Source organism: Octodon degus, unplaced genomic scaffold, assembly GCF_000260255.1.
Source record: "Octodon degus isolate 3935 unplaced genomic scaffold, OctDeg1.0 scaffold00056, whole genome shotgun sequence".
NCBI lineage: Eukaryota > Metazoa > Chordata > Mammalia > Rodentia > Octodontidae > Octodon > Octodon degus.
In genome coordinates, this window is record NW_004524632.1 from 10357180 (window position 1) to 10377381 (window position 20202).

Sequence of the window (20202 nt, forward strand, 5' to 3'; positions counted from 1 at the left end):
TAAGTTGAACTAAATTCAGAAATTTTAAATCTTTTTTTAAAAAATGCTTGAAACTATTGTTTGAAGCAAGGTACGATTCCCCTATGATGAATGCTATCACTATATACATATAAAATGTACCAATAAAAAAATTCAAGGAAAAATGTTAAAATTAAAAATTAAAAAAAAAAGGTGGCAGCTCCCCAACCTGCTCGGCCTCTGTGGCTCTCCAAGGATGGGTCCCCACAAACTCTGCTCCCCACGGTGGCTCGGCCAGGTTCCTCTGTCTGCTGACTCCTCAGTGTCCCCAAAGCGTCCCCTGCATTTGACCCCTGCAGCCTTTTTACCTATCTTGTCTGCACAGGCAAATGATTTGACAGCAACCGGGTACCCATCCCCCTTGGGCTGCTCCACACACCCTGAAGGAGCTCGTCCACCTGGAGGGACGCAGAGGGGTGCCCGCGCCCCATGGCTTCTCAGCCAGGATGGGGTCCATGCTGCTGACCCCCGAGGGCGGAGCAGTCACCTCCCGTAACCTCCCGAGCCCACGTACTTGCTGTCCTCGCTGTCCAGCAGCCCCCGGTACGTGTCGATCTCGCCCTCCAGCCGCGCCTTGGTGTCCAGCAGCAGCTGGTACTCCTGGTTCTGCCGCTCCAGGTCGCAGCGGATCTCGGCCAGCTGCGCCTCCACGCTGTCGATCAGGCCCTGCATCTGGGCCAGCTGGGAGCTGAAGCGGGCCTTGGTTTCTGCCAGGGTGTTATCCAGAGAGTCCCTCTAAGAGGAAGGAAGGAAGGAGCCAACTGTGAGGACAGAGCTACGACCACGGTCCTTGGCCTGGCTCAGAGAGAACAGGACAGTCTCTCTCTCTCTCTCTCTCTCTCTCTCTCTCTCTCTCTCTCTCTCTCTCTCCCTCTCCCTCCCTCCCTCCCTCCCCCTAAATCAGTCTTTGTCACTGGGCTTTCATGGAAACTGAGGAAAGACTGAGCGAGTTCTTCACAGGGAAACGCCTGATATGCGGCGGAACAGGGGCTTGAACTCAAGTTCCAGATCTGATCCCAAATCCCTTCTCTCTTCTGCAAACTTAGGCTGCCTTCAGGCTTCAGATCTAGGGCACTGCTTAAGGCAGTGGATTCCAACCCTGGCTGGGTGACGTGTAAGTCACATAGATTTTGTTGTTGTTGTTGTTGTTGTTGTTGTTTATTTGTTTTTTGGTTTTGTTTGTTTTGTTTTGTTTGAGGAAACCAGGATTGAACTCAGGCCCTTGTGCTTGCCAGGGAAGCGCTTATTCTCCTGAGCCATTTCCCCGACCCCACATAGACATTCTTGAAAGCCACCATACCCAGCTCCCATCTGAAGGGAATTTGGCTTTGTTTCTCCGGAGAAGAACCCAGATACCAAGACTTTCTGGGTCTCTCTGGGTGAGGCAGAGAACCAGGCTTTGAGGGCAACTGTGGAGAGGTGGCCTCTTACAGAGCTGTTTCACAGCATGCCACTGACCCTCAAAGGAATCCGTCCCCTGGCCCTTCTGCCTCTGAGCTGGCCCTTGGGACAACCCTCCCTCCAGGGACATCAGTGAAGGGTGTGTCTGGCAGCCGAGACCCAGACCTCCTGCCCCTGGTGTGGCGCTGCCTCATGGCCAGGACTGTGGAGCAGCACTCACCAGGCTGTTCTGGGCCTGCAGCTCGATCTCCAGCGCGTTGGCCGTTCGCTTCAGATCTATGATGTCTGACTGGTAGTTCTGCAGCTGCACAGAGCTCGTGGCCACCTGCTGGTTCAGCTCCTCCATCTGCAGGGCAGAACAGGCACAGCTGGAGCAGCCTTTCCAGGGCCCTGAGGAGCGCGGCCCGGGGAGGGCACGGCACCCACCTGCGTTCTGAACCACTGCTCCACGTCCTTGTGGCCAGCCTCCACCATGGCCTCATACTGGCTCCTCATGTCCTCCAGTGTGCGGGTTAGGTCCACAGGGGGCGCAGCGGTCACCTCAATGTTAAGGCGGTCCCCAAGCTGGCTCTGGAGCTCAGCAACTTCCTGAAAAGCCATGAGAGACAGGCAAGTGAGAAAGTCATACAGCCCTGGCTCCCCTCCAGGGACACGTGGACCCGGGTGACACAGGTGCTGAGATCTCGGGCTGGGGGCCTTGGGCGGTCTTCCTACTCCAGCAGGACACCCTTGTGACAGTAGCCTTCTGTCATTTGGACAGGAGCCAAAGGAGTGGCAGGGTTGGTGTGGCCCATGTGGGCTGAAAGGAGAAACCCACGCCTCAGCTTCCCTGTCACCTCCCAGCCTGCCCATGTGGGGAGGAGGTTGGCAGAGCCAGGCTGAGCTGGCTTCGGGGTGCAAGTGAGAGCAGGCACCCCCTCAGCGTGGGCGCCAACGAGAGAAAGTCGTCAGGAGCTGCCCTCAGGTGTATTGTGCCGCCGCCTCATTAGCGGCCTCCTGGTGCCATGCCCGCTCTCCTGCTGGAGTGGGATGAGCCAGGCGCCAGAGGGTGCCCGGGCAGCATTCCTGATGGCTGCTGCTTTATGCTTCAGCCTGAGGCACCCAGCCAGGATTGGAGACACGCGCTCACTTGGATCCCCAGTAATCAGGGGAAGGAGAATCAGGCTGTGGGACATCCCCCAGGACCTGCCGGAGATGAAGACAGCATGGCAAAGGCTGCCCCATGCCTTTGGGAAGTACAGAGACCAACTGAAGGGAGCAAGGTGGAGGCAGAAGGGAAGGAAGCCGCTGCGGACTCTCTCCCTGCTCTCCGTGCTGCCGATGAGGGGCTCAGAATGGTGACATGCAGGAGCCAAGTCACAGAAGCAGCAGGGGGATCTCACCCCACAACTGTGCGGCCCCAGGCCCCGTGTCCCTCCCACCCCACCTCCCAGGGCTTCACTTCCAGCCCCACCTCCTCATGGTTCCTCTTGAGGCAGAGCAGCTCCTCCTTCAGCGACTCCACCTGCGCCTCCAGGTCGGACTTGCACAGGGTCAGCTCGTCCAGGATCCGGCGCAGGCCGTTGATGTCGGCCTCCACCAGCTGCCGCAGGGACACCTCGGTCTCGTACCTGCGTGAGGTCAGGGTCAGCCCCCGAGAGCAGATCCCCCAAGACGTGTAAGGGGACACACATGTGCGCACGCACGCACACACACACACACACACACACACACCTGCGCTCCCTGCCCCCTGCCCACTCACTTGGTCCTGAAGTCATCAGCAGCCAGCTTGGCATTGTCAATGTGCACCACCATCCTGGTGTTCTCCGCCTTGGTTAACAGAACCTGCGGGCCGAGTCCCACCAAGAGAGTTAGCCCAGGACAAGAAGAAGAAGCCATCCCCAGTTCCACAAAAAAAAAAAAAAATTAATTAAGAAGAAGAGGAAGAGGAAGAGGAGGAGGAGGAGGAAGAGGAGGAAGGAGGAGGAAGAGGAAGAGGAGGAAGGAGGAGGAGGAAGAGGAAGAAGAAGAAAAAAGAAGAAGGAGGAGACGGAGAAGGAGAAGGAGAAGGAGAAGGAGAAGGAGAAGGAGAAGGAGAAGGAGAAGGAGAAGGAGAAGAAACCAAAAAGGAAAAGAGTCAAGAAGTAGCCCTCTCCGCCGGCATTCGAGGTTAAACTTAGCTGCTTATCCCTGAGAACCTGAGAGGAATTCATGAAGCACCAAGGCCTTCAGATATCTAAATGCCCCATTTTGGATGCCACAGGCCACAAAAACAAATTTATTCTCTGCAGTTGCTCTCGTGGCCCAAGGGTGCAGGATACGCACCAACAGCACGTGCGAGGGTCTGCCCCGCTCCTGACAGGCCCTGGATCCTCCTGACAATCCCAGTAGAGAAAGATTAATATTGTCCCCACTCTACAGATGGAGAAAAGGCGACCTGAAGAACCAAAGGAACACCCCGAAGTCAGTGGCAGAGCTGCAGCTAGGTCCAGCGCTCTGCGCACCTGGAGGCCCTGGCTAAGTACTCAGGGTGTGAGATAACCTTCCGCCCTGGGGCCTGCTTAATCTGTGGGGCTCGGATCCACAAGGCCAGCCACTGCAGGCCTCCCTGCACGTGCGCTGCCCGCGCCCACCTTCTGCTGCAGCTCCTCGATGGTCCGGAAGAAGGGCTGGTAGTCGGGACTCTTGGCGGTGCGCGGCTGCTTCTCCGACTCCTGGAGGCGCCGCTCCAGCTCTGCGTTCTCGCGCTCCAGCTGCCGCACCCGCTCCAGGTAGCTGGCCAGGCGGTCGTTCAGGAACTGCATGGTCTCCCGATCACCGCTTGCGAGGGAGATATCGGTGTACCGCACGTAGGAACCCATGGAGCTAGAGGTGCTGTAGGGCGACCGGGAGGAGCTGGACAGGGGCAAGTCCGAGAAGCAGTGGGCCGGTGGGGCTGGTTGTGCAGAGGGAGACCGCCGCAGCTCAGGCGGGCAGCTTCTTCGGGGGCAGGCAGAGCGAGCCCAGATCAGCTCTCTGCGGACACCGGCAAAGGTCTGGGGCTGCGGTGGGGTGGGTTTGTCTCCCCACAGCAGCTAACCTGGCTTTCTGGCATGCCCATCCTGCCTCGGCTTTTTTATATCCCTGCATGAGGGGCCTCACACTAGGAAGTCACCCTGGGGACACCCTGATGTTTGCACTCAGCCCCAGAGGAAGCCATTCATTAATTTCTAATTTGGTTTCCAATGAAAAGCTCCTTACCTCATAAAAGAGACCAAACTTGTCATTTAGCTAAAGCGGGACTCGGGGTTCCCGTCATTGATCACCAGGTGAGAGCTTCCAGTCACATCTTCAAAAGGTCAGCTCCATGCCAGGGCCCTCATTATGGAGGTGTGGTGGCCCTGCCCTCCAAGCCCACCCACCTCTGCCCCTGGAGGGCAGCCCAGCTGCGGAGAGCCAGCCGCCCCCTTAGTGACAGTGGCCCCGTGGGAAGAGGCCTGGCCTTCAACCAGGAAGCTTGCGGGGGACCAGAGCGGCCCTGGATGGGCAGTGGTATCTGTCCAAGGGGACAGGAAAAAGATGTCCCACAGCCTCCAAGGAGAAGAAGAGAGAAACCAGACACGTCAGCCTCCACAGGAGAAATAAGCAAAATGAAAGGCAAGAGGAGCGGGGAGAGAGGTTGTGAATAGAAGGGACGGCAAGGTGGGAGGAGAGGGTGGAGAGATGTCCTGTCCCGCGCCCACTCCCCCAGGGGCCTCCAGTCATTGTGTGCAGCCAACGTGGACTCATAAAAGTGTTTATAAAGTCAGGGAGGTAAGACCAAGACACAAAGCGCCTCCACAGTCGGGCATCCTTTCAGGTGGCTAGAGTGAAAAGAGCTGAGACCACCCCGGGAAGCAGGTCCATGTCATGGACACCTCCGGGGGACAGGTGGCGCTCACGGCTGTCAGGGATGATAGCCTATCGCTGGGAGCCGGCTGGAACTAACTGGGCTTTTGCTTCTTGTGCTGGTGGACAGGGAGGCTCACGGGGCCCCCGGGATGAGGCAGTGTGCATCAGCCCCCCAAGAGGGGCGCGCTGTGGCTCCGGCCTGACTGAGCCAGGGGACCAGGGCCAGGCACCTTCATCGCAGGCCCTCAGCATCCTCCGCAAGCAGCACGCTAGACCAGAGGTGCTTAGGCCTGGCTGAGAGCCCAGCACAGGCAGGCGGGAGAGGAAAACGCCCGCAGCCCTTGCACTGCTCCAGAAAAGCCAAAACAGAGGCGCTGCCTCCTAACTTGGGACAGTCACTTGGCCTCTCCCGGCCTCAGGGTCTCCGCGTCATCTCCCAGTTCGCTTGATGACATCTCCCAGTTCGCTTTCCTGTGTGGACCGTAAAGCCCAGCCCTTCGAAAGAGCTTCCCGTGTTAAAAATGGAGACAAAACAAACTGAAGAATGGAGCATAACAGAAAAATGGAAAACAGACATGAAGCAGAAGTGCCCTGGTGTTCGACCTGTCTGTGCATTCGGGCACCTAATAGCCCCAGCGGCACAGATGGAAGTTCTTCCCTGAAGCCAGAATTGCATGTCACAAAAGAGGAATGAACTGGGAACAAAAACTGCCTTTGGAAATAAAAGTGTAACTGAAATGTTAAATTCCATCCAAATTAAAAGATCAAAAAGGCACAGTGAGGACAAGTCATGCCTAGACAGGGGACAGGAAGCGCCAGTGTGAGGGTGAGGTCACAGCCCCCCGAAGCCCTCTCGTCCTGATTGTACTGCCAAAGGCCCTCCACTGAGGAGTGAGCCTGCACCCCCAGAGAGGCCTCGAGCATCCAGTGCCGGGCCGTACCCCGGGCCCACCGAGGCAGAACAGCTCGCGGTCCGAGCTGGCACGAGTCATTTCGGCAGCTCTCCGGGTTGTCCCATTGGGCAGGCGAGGCCAGGAGCACCTGGCTGCGTGGAAGCCGAGTCAGAATTGGCCAGCACAAGTCTGCACAGTGCTGGGGACAGGTAGGCTGACACTCGACTTGCTGATTTCCATCTGGAAGGAAACTTGGATGGGTATGGAAGGGACCCATGCCACTAAGAAAGCCATAAAGGAGCGTGTCGCCTCACTGGAGCCATGTGGCATGAGGGCATTGTGTCCTGCTGACCGTAACATCCCCTATAACAAGCCAGTTGGCACTGGACACTAACTCAGGTCTCTGCCCGTCCACTCTCACCAGCCCACTTACCCTTGGGCCTTGCCATCTGGAAAGAAACCATGGAAGTGAAATTGCAGACATGGAAAGCGCAGCTGCAAGCCTGACACGTGCCTGAGAGTTGACCCAGACCAGCTCCCAGGTGCCCGTGGTGCACTCATCTGAGTACTGGGGACGTTATAGGACTGGAAGGGCTATGGTCTTTATCGTTCTCAGGGGAAAGCTGAGGCACAGGAAACCAGTAAGACCTGCTGGCACTCCTGCACATACTTGGGGCCGGGGCTGGGATTTGAATCCAGTCCAACTCCGTCTTTAGCACCCAAACACAAGGTTCCTTCCTTTGGGGGACCCCACGTGTGGCAATTCAAGCACCCTCAGCATTTATTGAGGGATCTGAAGGATTTACAGGTAAGGCACAGACGGACATGGGGCTCCCAGCACCTGAGCCTGCTGGGTTCAGAACGTCCTTTCCAAGTGGACCAGATTCATTCCCCGAGCATCCCTGTGGGGAGGGCAGCAAGGCGCAGCTCACACCCCACACTATGCCGTGACCCTGCCCTACCAAGCGGGATGGAAAGTAGGAAGCGTCCCGCCCCCCATCCCTCCCTCAAAGGCCAACCCTGTCCCGTGCCTACTGTGCTGCCCGCACTTGCCAGCCCTCAGGGAGGGATTGTGGGAGGGAGGCAGTGGCCCTGCAGCCACCCCACCCGGTAGGAGCCTGAAGTTGAGGGGGGCAAGCTGCTGGGTGCAGGGCTGGGGGGAGGAGCCCACAGTGAACTCAGGGGGACCCAGTCAGCCAGCCACAGGGCAGGCTCAGACCCTCAGCAAGCAGCACCTTTGCCACTCTGTTTCAGCCTCTAATGTCGCCAAGGCCTTTTGCAAGTGTCCCTGGCATCATCAAAGTGCACGTGGGCATCTGGGTTCCACCCTTGCCCCTTCCCCCAGGAGGGGAGGACTTGGAATCAGCCTTGATGGTTTGGAGAGGACATCTGGACACAAGCAGATCCTCAGCCATCTGTGTGTCATGCACCTCATCGGATGGCAGGGCCCCTCAGAAACATCCAGGTCCCCCAAGAGCAGCACCTTGGGTTCCGGGTGTAGTCCTGAGGGCAGGGCTCCTATTGCCTGCCCCGATGGGCTGTGGGCTGAGAAGGGTGTTGCTGAGCCCAAAGGGCTTCATGAGCAGATCGCACGAGTGATGCAAATGCACCCCCAGAAGTACCCCGAGTTCAGCTAGTACATCGCGGTGCTTACGAAGGCCAGACGGGGACCCCAGATGCGTCCCGTTGGCTGGTGCAGTTCTACCAGTCTAGGGCTGGGCCCAGGCCAGATCCTAGCGCAGGTCTTTCACACCTGTGCCCATGCCAGAACCCTGAAGAGAGGTCTTCCTCTGGGACCCAAGCAAGGAGTCTCAACCTCTGCCTGGCCAGACCAGGGACACACTTAACCAAGTCACCCCGAGCCCAGCAGGGACACAAACCAACACTAATCATGTGACAAAAGCGCTTTATTATCTCACCAACAGGAGCCTCAAGCTGCATTTCAGTCTCCTGGGACACACAGGAAGCAAGACTGACCCAGGAGCCGGCAAAAGCCGCAGACCCCAGCCGCTGAGGTGCTGGGGCAGGGGGAGCCCTCAGGACGCCGCCCTCAGGCCCAGCTCAGAGAAGCACAGTGCTGATGGCAGTGAGACCTCCCGGGCCTCAGCTGGGCTCCGCATGGAGCAAGGAGACGGAGCTGTGAGTCGGCAGTGAGCAGAAGCCAGCTCCCAGTCCTGGACACGTGGCCTGGGCCCTCGGGGTCAGCCGCTCTCAGAAGCGGCCCCCAGGGCAGGGCACACACACAGGGTGGGGGCTGCAGGTGGTGCGGGCGGTGACAGGACTGCAGGCGGCCGCCGGCAGGCAGGGCAGGCAGGCCTTGGAGGGCGAGTAGTCCGTGGCACACGGGTTGCAAGGGAGCCTGTGACAGAGGGAGAGCCAGGTTCCTGTTATTTCTGGGGGTTGATCTCAGGGATTCTGAGCAGATCCCAGAATACCAAAGTGGGAGACACCTCAAAGATCACTGAGTCCTGCCCCCTTTGTTTTCTCAAAAGGGAAACCAGAGACCCAGAAGGGGCAGGGGCCCGCTGGAGTGGCAAGATGACACTGCCCCAGGTCAAGGCGCCTCCTGGGCTGCGTGGTGCCTCCCCAGAGGCTCGGGCTGCAACGGCCCTGCGCCACACTCACTTGCAGTCCTCGCTGTCCAGCAGCCCCCGGTACGTGTTGATCTCGCACTCCAGCCGCGCCCGCACGTCCAGCAGCACCTGGTACTCCTGGTTCTGCCGCTCCAGGTCAGCCCGGATCTCCGCCAGCTGCGACTCCACGCTGCTGATCAGGCCCTGCATCTGGGACAGCTGGGAGCCGTAGCGGGCCTCGGTCTCCGCCAGGGTGGACTCCAGAGCGTCCCTCTGAGAGGGCAGAGGGTAAGGAAGGAGGAAGGAGTTAGACTAAGCAGGAACGAGGTAGAGGGAGCCCTTGGGCTCTCAGGGCAGCCTCAGAACCGAATGCAGAAACTCAGGGTCTCTCTTTGAACTATGGCAGCACCATCGGGCATCTCACTTGCAGACCCACCAGTGTCACTGGCTGCACCCACGGGAAGCCCCGACTTACGGCCTCTCGGAGTGGCCGACCACTGCCCAGAGAGATGCCAGCTGCTCTGGACATCTTGTTCACCCCCAGAGGCCACCTGTGGCTGGGCTGGGTCCTCCTCCTGCCCGGCTCAGAGAAGCCCAGATGCTCGAGAGCTGAGCTCTGTGCCTGCCTGCAGTTGGAGCGCGGAGCTGGCAGCCGTGCACCAGGGGGCTCACCATGCTGTGCTGCGCCTGCAGCTCGATCTCCAGCGCGTTGACCGTGCGTCTCAGCTCGATGATGTCTGCCTGGCAGCTCTGCAGCTGCTCCGAGCTCGACACCACCTGCTGGTTCAGCTCCTCGGTCTGTAACACGGGGGCGGGGGCGGGGGGGACCGACCTGGTCAGGAGCCGCAGGGACTCAGCCTCAAAGCGCCCAGAGCTACCTAGAACCAGGTGTCCAGAAGGCCCTCCCTCTGCAGCTCACGTCAACCCCAGCGTCACAACTGCACAGAGCATGGCGGGCAGCCCAAGGCAGCGCAGTGAGGCCCAAAAGCATGACCAAAACTAAGGCTCCTTGACTCAGAGCCCCCATGGGCTTCCACGCGCCCAGCCCACACCTCTGCTCTACCTGGGTGTCAAACCAGTCCTCAGCCTCCCGGCGGTTGTTCTCCACCAGGGTTTCGTATTGGCACCGCATCTCATCCAAAACACGGTTCAGGTCCACCGGCGGGGCGGCGTCTACCTCCACACTGAGCCGGTCACCGAGTTGGCAGCGCAGAGAGTTCACCTCCTGCAGTATGGCCCATAGTCAGTACCAAGTCCAGTGCTGCTGCCTCCCATGCCGCCCGCCCCCCCGGCCCCGCCCACTCCTCGGCCCCGCCCGCCCCCGGCCCGCCCACTCCTCGGTCCCGCCCACTCCTCGGCCTCACCTCCTCGTGGTTCTTCTTGAGGCAGAGCAGCTCCTCCTTCAGCGACTCCACCTGCGCCTCCAGGTCGGATTTGCACAGGGTCAAGTCGTCCAGGATCCGGCGCAGGCCGTTGATGTCGGCCTCCACCAGCTGCCGCAGGGACACCTCGGTCTCGTACCTGCGGCACGGAACAGGGACCGCATGTCTGCCTTTCCTCGAGCACTCGGCTCCTGCCCCAGTCCAGCCTGGTGTGAGTGAGTCCTTTGTGCATCCGGACTGGTGCAGGCATCACGGGTCCCGCCAGCCTAGGCGGGCAGGGCACTCACTTGGTCCTGAAGTCGTCTGCGGCCAGCTTGGCGTTGTCGATCTGCACCACCAGTCGGGCGTTCTCCGCCTTGCTGCACAGGGTCTGGGGACATAAGGAAGTGACTTCAGCCACAAAAGGGCATTTCTGTTGCTCGGAGCTCCCAGAACTGGCAGATGATGCCCGTGGAGAAAGACACTTGCCTGCCCTGGACTCCAACAGAGCTCATACTAGCTAAAGGACCAAACTGTGGGGCCTCCAAGGTCCCCCAGAGAGGCATCTGCGACCTGTAGCCCCAGGCTGGACAGCAGGCGTAACCACACGGCAGGAAAGGCCCAGCACAGCACCACAGGGCTTCTCCCTGCCCTCTAGGCCTGCTGGGCACACCGCAAGTCATTGCCAGCATGTGCAGAGACCCTCCGGTCCTGAACTCTCTCCGCCCCTAGCTGGGACCTTTAGGGGAGAGGCCTGGGTAAGAAGAAAGCTTACGGCGTTACCTATAGGAAGACAGCCCTGCACTAAGCACATCCAATCCAGTAACTACACCTTAAAATTATGAAACTAAAGCTCAGAAAGTGGTCAGCAGTACTAAAGGTCACACCACTGGCCAGCCTCATAGAGCCTATCACAACGTTCTGGCACTAATAATTGTCACTGGTGTCAGCTGGCCAGCCGGAGCCCTGGTGCCCTCATGTGTTCCCTGGCAACAACAGGCTCCGGGCAGCCAAAGCCACCACACGCGCAGCCCAGCCCCTCACCTTCTTCTGCAGCTCCTCAACGGTGCGGAAGTAGGCCTGGTAGTCCGGGCGCATGTAGGGCACCTGCTGCTCACACCACTCGCGGATGCGGCCCTCCAGCTCCGCGTTCTCACGCTCCAGCTGCCGCACCTTCTCCAGGTAGCTGGCCAGGCGGTCGTTCAGAGACTGCATGGTCTCCTTCTCGCTGCCGGTGAGGGCGCCCTCCCCAAACCAGCCCCCCGCCAGGCTGTAGCTGGTAGCAAAGCTTCCAGTGGGGAAGCAGGGAGCAGGGAGGCAGCTGGCGGTCCCGTAGCTGCTTCTGCCCAGCCCCGCCGGGCACACGGAGAAGCTGCGGGGCCCGCGGGACAGCTTGCAGGAGCTGCTGGAGTACATGGTGGCCACGCGGCTGGAGCCCCCGGCAGCCCCTCCAGGGCTCTTGAGGGACCCCGAGGAGAAGCTAGCCTTGAGGCACTTGGAAGCCATGGCCACAGCCGCCGGGCACGAGCGGCAGAGGTCTGGTACCAGAACCCCAACACAGAAGCAGTCCGGGCCGGGATTTATACCTCCGCCCCAGAGGGCGTTGGTCAGACCTTACAAAGTGTTTTCTCCTCATTAAAGATAATTCCACTTTCCACCAAAACCCCTCATTACCCTGTTAGTTAGCTTCCCGCAAACATTTCCCGGCCTCGTAAAATGGGAGCCCCGTTGGAGAGGTGGCTGGGAGACTCGCTCCCACCAGCCACATCCCTGGGAAGACCAAGTCGCCTCAGTTCTTCAAAGGGGCCTGTGATCAGGGCTGGACCTCAGCTCCCTTGTTAAGCCAGCGTGGGAGTCCACTGCCATCCACCTTCACCCCCTTTGATGGGCTGGATCGGAGGGAAAGAGGGGTAGGGGACTCTCAGCCACCATGAGCTGAGGGGACATAGAAAGCTCCCCTCTGGCCAAGAGCACCCAACTGGGGTGACCCACTCTCCCATTTACCCCAGGATTGTGCTGGTTTTAATGCACCGTAATGCACCCACCAGCCTGGGCACAATAAACTACTGGTCAGCCCCCACGGCCGGCTCTGGATGGACAGATCCCTCCCCGGCCAGGAAATCTGTTCTGATAGTGGAGCTTTAGCTCCAGCCAAAATGACTGGAAGCCAGTTCACTGGGTGCCTACCACGCTGACACCTAGACCCGCTCTAGCGGCAGGCCCTAGGTGGGCCTCGGAGAGCTTTTCCAGCCGGCTGCCTGGGAGGGAGAAGTCTTTGAAGCGCAGGCTGCCTGGGGGAGGGAGAGGTCCTGGTTGTAGCTGCTGGGTGAGGAAGTATGTGGGCAGTGCCTGCACAGCTTGCCGAGGCGTCCGCCAAGCAAGTGGGTCATCAGGGAGTTGCTGGGAACCCTGTTGGAACTCTGGTCCTGCAGCTTGGGACCCTGTGTCACCAGTTATGTTCCTATAAGGACAACAGCCATAGTGGCATGCAAGGTTCTGTACCTGCCCACACTCCACGCACTTCCCTACGCCCAGGCACTTTTTGTTTATTGTTTAATTTATTTATTTACTTGGTACAGGGTCTCACCATGCAGCTCAGACTTGTAGTGATCTTCCTGTCTCAGCCTCCCCAGTGCTGGAATTACAAGTGTGTGCCACCATGCCTGGTTTTGGTGGCTGGTACAGCGTGACATGGCCGGCACAGCATGCAGTACCGGGGATCAAACCCGTGTCCTTGCACTTGCCAGGCAGGTGCTTAGACTGCCAAACTATCTCCCTGGACTCCAGGACTTTTCATTTAATGCCAGCACTGGCTGCCACCATATCTGGGGCAATACTGTTCCACTGGAACCTCTTAGCTGGCCCATTCATGGGTGCAGCCACTGAGACCAGCAGGGTCACAAGGTGTGACAGACACCCATTTGTTGGGGACATGAATTCCCCCAGCCCTACCTTCACTCATGTCACACTAACTCCCTTCCCTGCAGGGATGGCTCTGCTTGGCCACAGGGAGTCTGGCCCTCTCTGCTGGGTGCTGGGAGCTATCCCCCACTTTCAAACTGTCCCTGCATCAGGTAGGGATGTGGGAAGAAAAGAGGCAACTGCCAGCTCATGAACGGCCCCACCTCCTCTTCCTTTTTGGGCCACTGGAAGGTGAGTGCTGAATTGGGGGCTGTCACCAGCACCCAGCCAGAGAGACCAGGGCCTGAAGATCTCCGCTATTAAGTATTTGGAATCATCCTTAGCAATTTGGGCCAGAGAAGACATTCAGAAACACACCCCACAACTTCACCACATCCCCAGCAAAAACCCCACTACTTAACCACCAGAAGAAAATCAGCCAGTGTCCCATTTGCTTTGCAACAGAAAACACTTTATTAGAGACATGTCCAGGGGAACCCGGTTTTGCATGGCATAAAAAGCACAGCTAAGACCAGAAACAACACAGAAAGAATTGTGGTAGAAAACCCAGCTAAGCACAGGTCCCTTGGGGACAAAAGGGTGGGGTCACAAGGCAGCTGGGAGCTTCAGGTATCCTCCTGGCAGCCAGTGGCAGGCTCACAGCGGGCAGGGCACCACATGCTCCCTGGAGGAGACGACCTTCCCATCTCTGATCTCTTCTGTGATGGTGCGGATCTGGGTGCTGACCTGGGGGGCTGCCACGCAGGGTGCGGCTGGGGTGCAGGGCCCGGGGAGGATGCAGGGACCCCGCACAGCAGGCTTGCACTCCATTGAGCAAGGGTGGGCAGGGAGCCTAAAGAAGGAAGTCACACAGGGCTGTCCTGGGCTGAGATCCACGTGGGAGGGACTCACAGATCTCACCAGCTGGTGGCCTCAGCCCTTCAGCACCCCTGAAAGGCCATGGGAGGGAGGAAGAGAGAGACAGCTCCAGAGGGCAGGACTCAAAACCCCAGCCACATACCCGTGGCCAAGGGTGCACCTGAATGTGGGTTGGCTGGTCCACCCAAGCATCAGGAAACCCCAGGGCCAGAGGGAGTCTCCGGGGGCTTTGGCACCAACCCTGCCGGTTGTAGGACAAGCACATCAGAGTACGCTGCCCTCCATGGAGTGAGTCCGGCCCAGCCCCCCATTTTCCCAGCCTCTAGGCCCCGTGGCCACTCACTTGCTGTCCCCACTGTCCAGCAGGCAGCGGTAGGTGGCAATCTCCTGCTCCAGCCGCGCCTTGGTGTCCAGCAGCACCTGGTACTCCTGGTTCTGCCGCTCCAGGTCGCAGCGGATCTCAGCCAGCTGGGCCTCCACATTGCCAATCAGGCCCTGCATCTGGGACAGCTGGGAGCCATAGCGGGCCTCGGTCTCGGCCAGGGTGGACTCCAGGGAGTTCCTCTGCCACAGGAGAGAGGAGGAGCTGGATGGGGAGGAAGCCCCACATCCAGAGAATCTGCACACAACTTGCAGTTTGGCCCCGTGGCTGCCCACACTCTGGGACCCAGTGGCTACCAAGGCTGCCCCGAGCCGTGGCACCCACCATGCTGTGCTGGGCCTGAAGCTCGATCTCCAGGGCATTGACCGTGCGTCTCAGCTCGATGATCTCTGCCTGGCAGCTCTGCAGCTGCTCCGAGCTCGACACCACCTGCTGGTTCAGCTCCTCGGTCTGCAGGACATGAGGATACAGGGCATGGTCAGACCATGCCTGCATGGGATGAGCGCACCCCAAAAGCCGTGGGCCCAGGCCGCGCCCGCCCCACCTGGGCGTTGAACCAGGTCTCCACGTCCCTGCGGTTATTCTCCACCAGTGCCTCATACTGGCACCGCACGTCATCTAGAATCTTGTTAAGGTCCACCGGCGGGGCGGCGTCCACCTCCACATTCAGTCGGTCCCCAAGTTGACCACGGAGAGCATTGACCTCCTATGGGCGTGGGGAGCAGGGGAGTGAGACTGTGAAGGGATGCCCGTGCAAGGGGCAGCCCACCTGAGTCCCAGGTGGCACAAGCCCCACCTCCTCGTGGTTCCTCTTGAGGCAGAGCAGCTCCTCCTTCAGCGACTCCACCTGCGCCTCCAGGTCGGCCCTGCACAGGGTCAGCTCGTCCAGGATCCGGCGCAGGCCGTTGATGTCGGCCTCCACCAGCTGCCGCAGGGACAGCTCCGTGTCGTACCTGCATGCATACAGCCCTGCCAGTCTGCACCAAGAGCAGCCACTTCCAACTGCGGGGCTGCTTTGGGGCCAGGAGCACGGACGGTGGCCTCTTCCTCTCCCTGGGCTCTGCCTGGCCCTGTCCCCCTACTGGCTCCCAAAGGCACAGGGGTGAGGCAGTGGCCTGGTTGACCCCACTCACTTGGTCCGGAAGTCATCCGCAGCCAGCTTGGCGTTGTCTATCTGCAGGACCAGCCTGGCGTTCTCAGACTTTGTCAGCAGGATCTGGGGATAGGAGGCTTCCGGTGAGCCAGGGACAGCCCAGCTGTGCAAGGACAGCTCTCAGAGCTGCCACCCTGTCTTCTCCCCTGACACTACACCTCAGGATGCCAGCGGCCATCGGTGCTGACATCTAAGGTCCCCAGGGTGGCACGCAACAGGACGAGGCAGACCTGGGTCAGATCTTTGCACCCAACACTCAGGCTGCGTGACTTGGGCAGTGCGCAGAACTCTCACATCTGAACGTCCTTCTCTGCTGAGTGAGTCCAGTAACATGCAGCTTCCCCCGGCTAGTAGGGTCGGACAGGGTCGGACTCAAGGCTAGACCCAGATGAGACAAGCCACAGGGGACCCGAGGAGGCCCGCCCCAGCCCTGCCCGTACCTTCTGCTGGAGCTCCTCCACAGTCCTGAAGAAGCCCTGATAGTCGGGGCAGATGTACGGGCTCTGGCACTCGTACCACTCGCGGATGCGGCCCTCCAGCTCGCAGTTCGCCCGCTCCAGCTCGCGCACCTTCTCCAGGTAGCTGGCCAGGCGTTCGTTCAGGAACTGCATGGTCTCTTTCTCGTTGCTGTTGAAGGAGCCCTCGCAGAGCCAGCCCCCACTCCCGACGAAGCCAGAGGGGTGGCCCCCCGTGGACAGGCAGGAGCCAGGCAAGAAGCCCCCAGGGCCGGAGAGGCCCAACCTGAAGGAGGAGCCGGAGCCCACGGCACCAGCCAGCCCCGGGACCCTGCAGGAGCCCCCAGAGCGGAAGGAGGACACCCGCGAGAAGCCGCCTGCCGTGCCGCAGAAGGCCCTGCCAGAGCCGGTGGAGAAGGCCGGGGTGCAGAGCTGAGTGGTCATGGTGCTGGCAGAGAGGACGATGGTCGCTGGGCAAGGGACTGCAGGAGGCTCTGGTCTCGCTGGCTCTCGCAGCACTTATATACACTCTCAGTGGGGTGGCGGCGTGCTGCACATTTCTTGCTCTTAGGAAACCCATTTCCTATTCCCGAAAGCTAATTTGATTAGAATGTGACTTTTGCTACCCATCCAGAATTCCTTGCCTTGTAAAAAGAAAAAAAAAAAAAATGTTGAATTTGATTTACTCAGTCAGGACTCTCTGCTATTGTCATTTCCTCACAGAAATGAGTTTTATTGCGTCTTCAAAGAGCCTCTGCCCAGATCCCATAAACCGGGAGCGGCCTGCCACACATTTGCTCCTGCCCTGCCCTCCTGCGCAGTGCCTGACCTGCCCCTTCCTTGCCACCGCTGCTGTCCCCACCCTGCTCATCTTTGCCTGGGCCACTGGGGAGACGGACAGGGAGTGACAGGAACTGGGCTCCGTGGAGCACCCACTGTGCGCCAGCTCTTCTATGTGCATTTCACCACCAGCCTGCAAGGGGCCGGTCACTCTGGCTTCAGCGCAGAAACTGTGGCCCCCAGGACGGCAGCAAAGCTCGCTGGGCACTCAGGAGTGCGCGGTAGCGCCTCCACAGGAAGAGCGCACGTTGGCAAACCCTGCCTGCTTCCGCCACTTCTCCCTGCCCCCATCCGAGGTCAGGTCTGGGCACCCAGAAGCCAGGTGCAGGAACCCCAAGGTTCCAGTCCTTGCTGTGCTGAGACTTCCCCGTGGCACGGGGCGTGTCCCCTCTTTTCATGTCCTCTGATGAGGACAGCAAAGATCCTCAGGCTGTCCTACCCGCTTCACCCAAATATGAGGTGGGCTGAGCAGGACAGTGGAGGAATAAAAAGAGAACAGAGCACTTGCGCGGCCATCGGTCCTGTGGAGGCCTGGCCAGGCTTAGAGAGCCCGTGGCTGTCTTTGATGAGGGTCTGTGCAGGGCACACAGGGTCGTGGGTACGGGCTGGGTGTGTGCCTCCCCCGACAGGGCTCCCCACTGACCCTTGCTTTCTGGATCCCTGACTCCCAGGCCCTGCTCAGGTTACAGAGCCGGCCAGCGGCAGGCCCTCTGGACAGAGAAGAAAAGGAGCAAACCCAGCTCCTGCCAGACAGTTGTGCAAGACAGGGACGGAGGCGGAGGACGAAAGTCCCAAGCGTCCGGGCTTCCCCGGGCTGGGGGAACCGGCTCCCTCTCTTCTCAGACTCAGGCGGCGGCTGGCGTTATGGAGGCATTTATGGCTTCTGAAGCTGTCATTTGCAACCTCTTAAAGCACTTTATAAGCTTCTCTCAGAGATTATTCAGGGAGGACTGGCTCTGGTGACCACGCCTGCCAGGTGCAGTGGGCAACTCGACAGCCAGTGGAGCTTTCTCGAGTTTTCTGCATGGCCCCTCTGGGCTGGATTGAGGGTGCCGGGCCCCCAGCGCCCCACCTCCTCACAGCGGCCCTTCCCCCACTTTCCTGTCTTCTCCCCCAGCCCACTGGGGCCAGGAACTGCCTGGAGCCACTCCTGAGCTCTGTGGTGCTTGGCTGAGCCCCTGAGCTCCGCCCTAATGCCAGTAGCCTGGATTGCCACAACCAAAACTATTGAGAGACTGTGGTCTGCCACCAGTGGTGTCCTACTGTGCTGGAAAGAAGGATAAACTTGAGTCACTCTAGGGAAATGATGCTCCTCGAGCACACAGCGGTGAGACAAATCCCACCCACAGGCATGAGAGCTGCATGGTTTCTCCCATTTGGGAAATACAAAGTAGAAACAAATGAAAGTGGGGCTGGGGAGATAGCTCAATAGAATAAGCGCCTGCCTGGCAAGCGCATGATCCTCAGTTCAATCCCCGGTACTCAAAAAAAAAAAAAAAAAGAGCAAGAAGAAGATAGGGGGCTGGGGAGATAGCTCAGGGTCTAAGCACCTGCCTGGCAAGCACAATGACCTGGGTTCAATAACTGGTACCACATACTATGCGGGCCCCAAAACCGGGCGTATCAAGACCCTGTACCAAATAAGTAAGAGGATGGGAGATAAGGAGACAGATGTTTTGCAAATCTCAGGGAGGAGAAGGGGACATGAAGCTAGGGGTCTAGAAATTGGACATAAAAACTAAAGTGTAGGGCCAGCCTAAGTACCTGGCTAGCAAGCACAAGGTCCTGAATTCAATCCCTGGAACAACAAAAACAAAAAAAAACCTAAAGTGGGTTGTATCGCAGGTACAGACCGGCTCCCAGGGTGAATGCTGTCACCGTGTGCAGCAAACACAGGCTAATGAACATAAACATTAAAAAATAAAGTTGTGTTATAATGAAACAGGAAAAAAAAAAGAAAGGCATTGCTGGTGCGTCCAGTAAGGGCGAAGGTGGCAACAATGCCCCAGGTGAGAACCAGAGACAGGGTGGGCGTGGCCTGGGTTCCCAGAGGATGAAGGGGGCACCGCTGGTCAAAGACACTGCCTCGGCCCCCCGGGACCCCTGCCCTAGCTCTGTTGAAGGCTGCGGTCATGCCCCTTGGATAGCTGTGGAGGGGCTTACGGGGGACAATGCCTCTGCTCCCCCACCCAGCAGCAGGGGCTGTCAGGGAGGAGGGGGCCCGGGGACCAGCGCACCGCTGCGCACACAGACGCAGGCCTTGGCAGGGGCTTGTCTCCGAGGGAGGTTTTGCACCGCGAGCTCCATGGTTTTTGTTTCCTACAGAACACCCAGGGTTCACACCCCTTATGTAAGTTTTGTTAAAATTTTTTTAATATTTCACCAGAGTTGTCACATTTACTGGCATGATGTTATTCATAGTATTTTCTCTTTATTCCTCAAATGTCTACCAGGCTCATTTCTGATTCTGTCTCTGTCTCTCTCTCTCTCTCTCTCTCTCTCTCTCTCTCTCTCTCTCTCTCTGATATAGATAGGCAGGAGACAAACAATGTTACTCACCTTTTCAGTTAACCAATGTTTTGGCTTTATGATTTTTTTCTAGTGCCCATTGGCTTTCAATTCCATTGATTTTCACAAAAGAGAGACAGAAATAGAGACAGAGACAGAGAGGACAGACAGAGGCAGAGACTGAGAGACAGGGAGCATCTCAGGGCCCTCTCTCTCCCCTCGTGGGACAGTGCCAGGCAGCCAGCCCTGAGAACACGTAGAAGTCAGGGTTCCGCCCACCAGGGTGCCTATTCATAGCTTCTACCTCAAAGCAGGCTGTTGCCCAGATGCCGCTTTCTCTCCGCAGTCAGCAGCGCCCAGCCTGCGGGTGCAGAGCCCAGACGCCCCGCTCAGCCCTGCGCCAGCTCCCAGCTCCCCCGGCTCTGGCCCCAGACCCCCAGCTGGGCGGGGCCCATCTGTCTCAGGCGGGACTGCACCAGCAGCTGCCTGGGTGACCCTTTCACAACCTCCTGGCTCCTGTGGCCCGCGACACAACTCTCTTGGCTTCAAGGCACCACAGGCCTCAGGGTCCTCCTTGGCCCACTCAGTGCACAGCATGAGAATGGGGACAGCCTCCAGGCCCCCAGCCTCGCCCTCCCTAGTCAGGTGACTGCAGGGACTCCGTGGGCCGTGGGCCGTTCCTGAGTAGGGCTGTGGAGAGTGCTGTGGGCACCGAGCAGAGCGCCCAGCACCTCCAGGCTGAGCAGCATCTTTGACACCTGAGCTGGAGACTGTGCTTTGCAGAAAAAAGAAATTTACGGGGCACGAGATTGGGCCGCAGGGGCAGGCCCGGGGGTGAGCAGAGCTTGTGCTGTGGCCTCAGGACGGTGCCAGCCAAGCCAAAATCCACTTGGCAGCCTGGAGCTTGCTTCACAGATTCAAAGGGTGAAAGCTGCTAGGAACCCAGGCAGCCTAAAGCACCATCAGGCTGAGGCAGGGCACGAGCCCCC

The 20202-nt window shown here is 59.0% G+C and overlaps 3 protein-coding genes across 3 annotated transcripts in view; all 3 read right to left on the bottom strand.

Moving 5' to 3' along the window:
- Positions 1-6260, bottom strand: part of LOC101567887 (keratin, type I cuticular Ha2) — a 10604-nt gene extending 4344 nt beyond the window's left edge. The window contains exons 1-7 of the mRNA XM_023718132.1: positions 6210-6260; positions 4032-4439; positions 3161-3243; positions 2873-3029; positions 1846-2007; positions 1640-1765; positions 533-753 (exon numbers count right to left, since the gene is read on the bottom strand). Of these exons, the coding sequence (XP_023573900.1) occupies positions 533-753; positions 1640-1765; positions 1846-2007; positions 2873-3029; positions 3161-3243; positions 4032-4439; positions 6210-6260 (1208 nt within the window). The remainder of the gene's footprint in view (positions 1-532; positions 754-1639; positions 1766-1845; positions 2008-2872; positions 3030-3160; positions 3244-4031; positions 4440-6209) is intronic.
- Positions 6261-8372: 2112 nt separating this feature from the next.
- Positions 8373-11601, bottom strand: LOC101568964 (keratin, type I cuticular Ha5). The gene is made up of 7 exons (XM_004633753.1): positions 11140-11601; positions 10404-10486; positions 10099-10255; positions 9798-9959; positions 9407-9532; positions 8787-9007; positions 8373-8520 (listed from the first exon to the last, which is right to left on the bottom strand). The coding sequence occupies exons 1-7, from the start codon at positions 11599-11601 to the stop codon at positions 8373-8375; spliced, it is 1359 nt and encodes a 452-aa protein (XP_004633810.1).
- Positions 11602-13653: 2052 nt separating this feature from the next.
- Positions 13654-16309, bottom strand: Krt36 (keratin 36). Its single transcript, XM_012515280.2, has 7 exons — positions 15851-16309; positions 15391-15473; positions 15054-15210; positions 14802-14963; positions 14582-14707; positions 14219-14439; positions 13654-13849 (listed from the first exon to the last, which is right to left on the bottom strand). The coding sequence occupies exons 1-7, from the start codon at positions 16307-16309 to the stop codon at positions 13654-13656; spliced, it is 1404 nt and encodes a 467-aa protein (XP_012370734.2).
- Positions 16310-20202: the final 3893 nt, after the last annotated feature.

Coding starts and splice junctions, on each gene's coding strand:
- Krt36 (XM_012515280.2), bottom strand. CDS start 16,309: ATGACCACTCAGCTCTGCACCCCGGCCTTCTCCACCGGCTCTGGCAGG. Junction 15,474..15,850: donor TGGAGGAGCTCCAGCAGAAG/GTACGGGCAGGG, acceptor TCCTATCCCCAG/ATCCTGCTGACAAAGTCTGA. Junction 13,850..14,218: donor CTGGACAGTGGGGACAGCAA/GTGAGTGGCCAC, acceptor TTCCTTCTTTAG/GCTCCCTGCCCACCCTTGCT.
- LOC101568964 (XM_004633753.1), bottom strand. CDS start 11,601: ATGGCTTCCAAGTGCCTCAAGGCTAGCTTCTCCTCGGGGTCCCTCAAG. Junction 9,960..10,098: donor TCAAGAAGAACCACGAGGAG/GTGAGGCCGAGG, acceptor GCCATACTGCAG/GAGGTGAACTCTCTGCGCTG. Junction 8,521..8,786: donor CTGGACAGCGAGGACTGCAA/GTGAGTGTGGCG, acceptor CCTCTGTCACAG/GCTCCCTTGCAACCCGTGTG.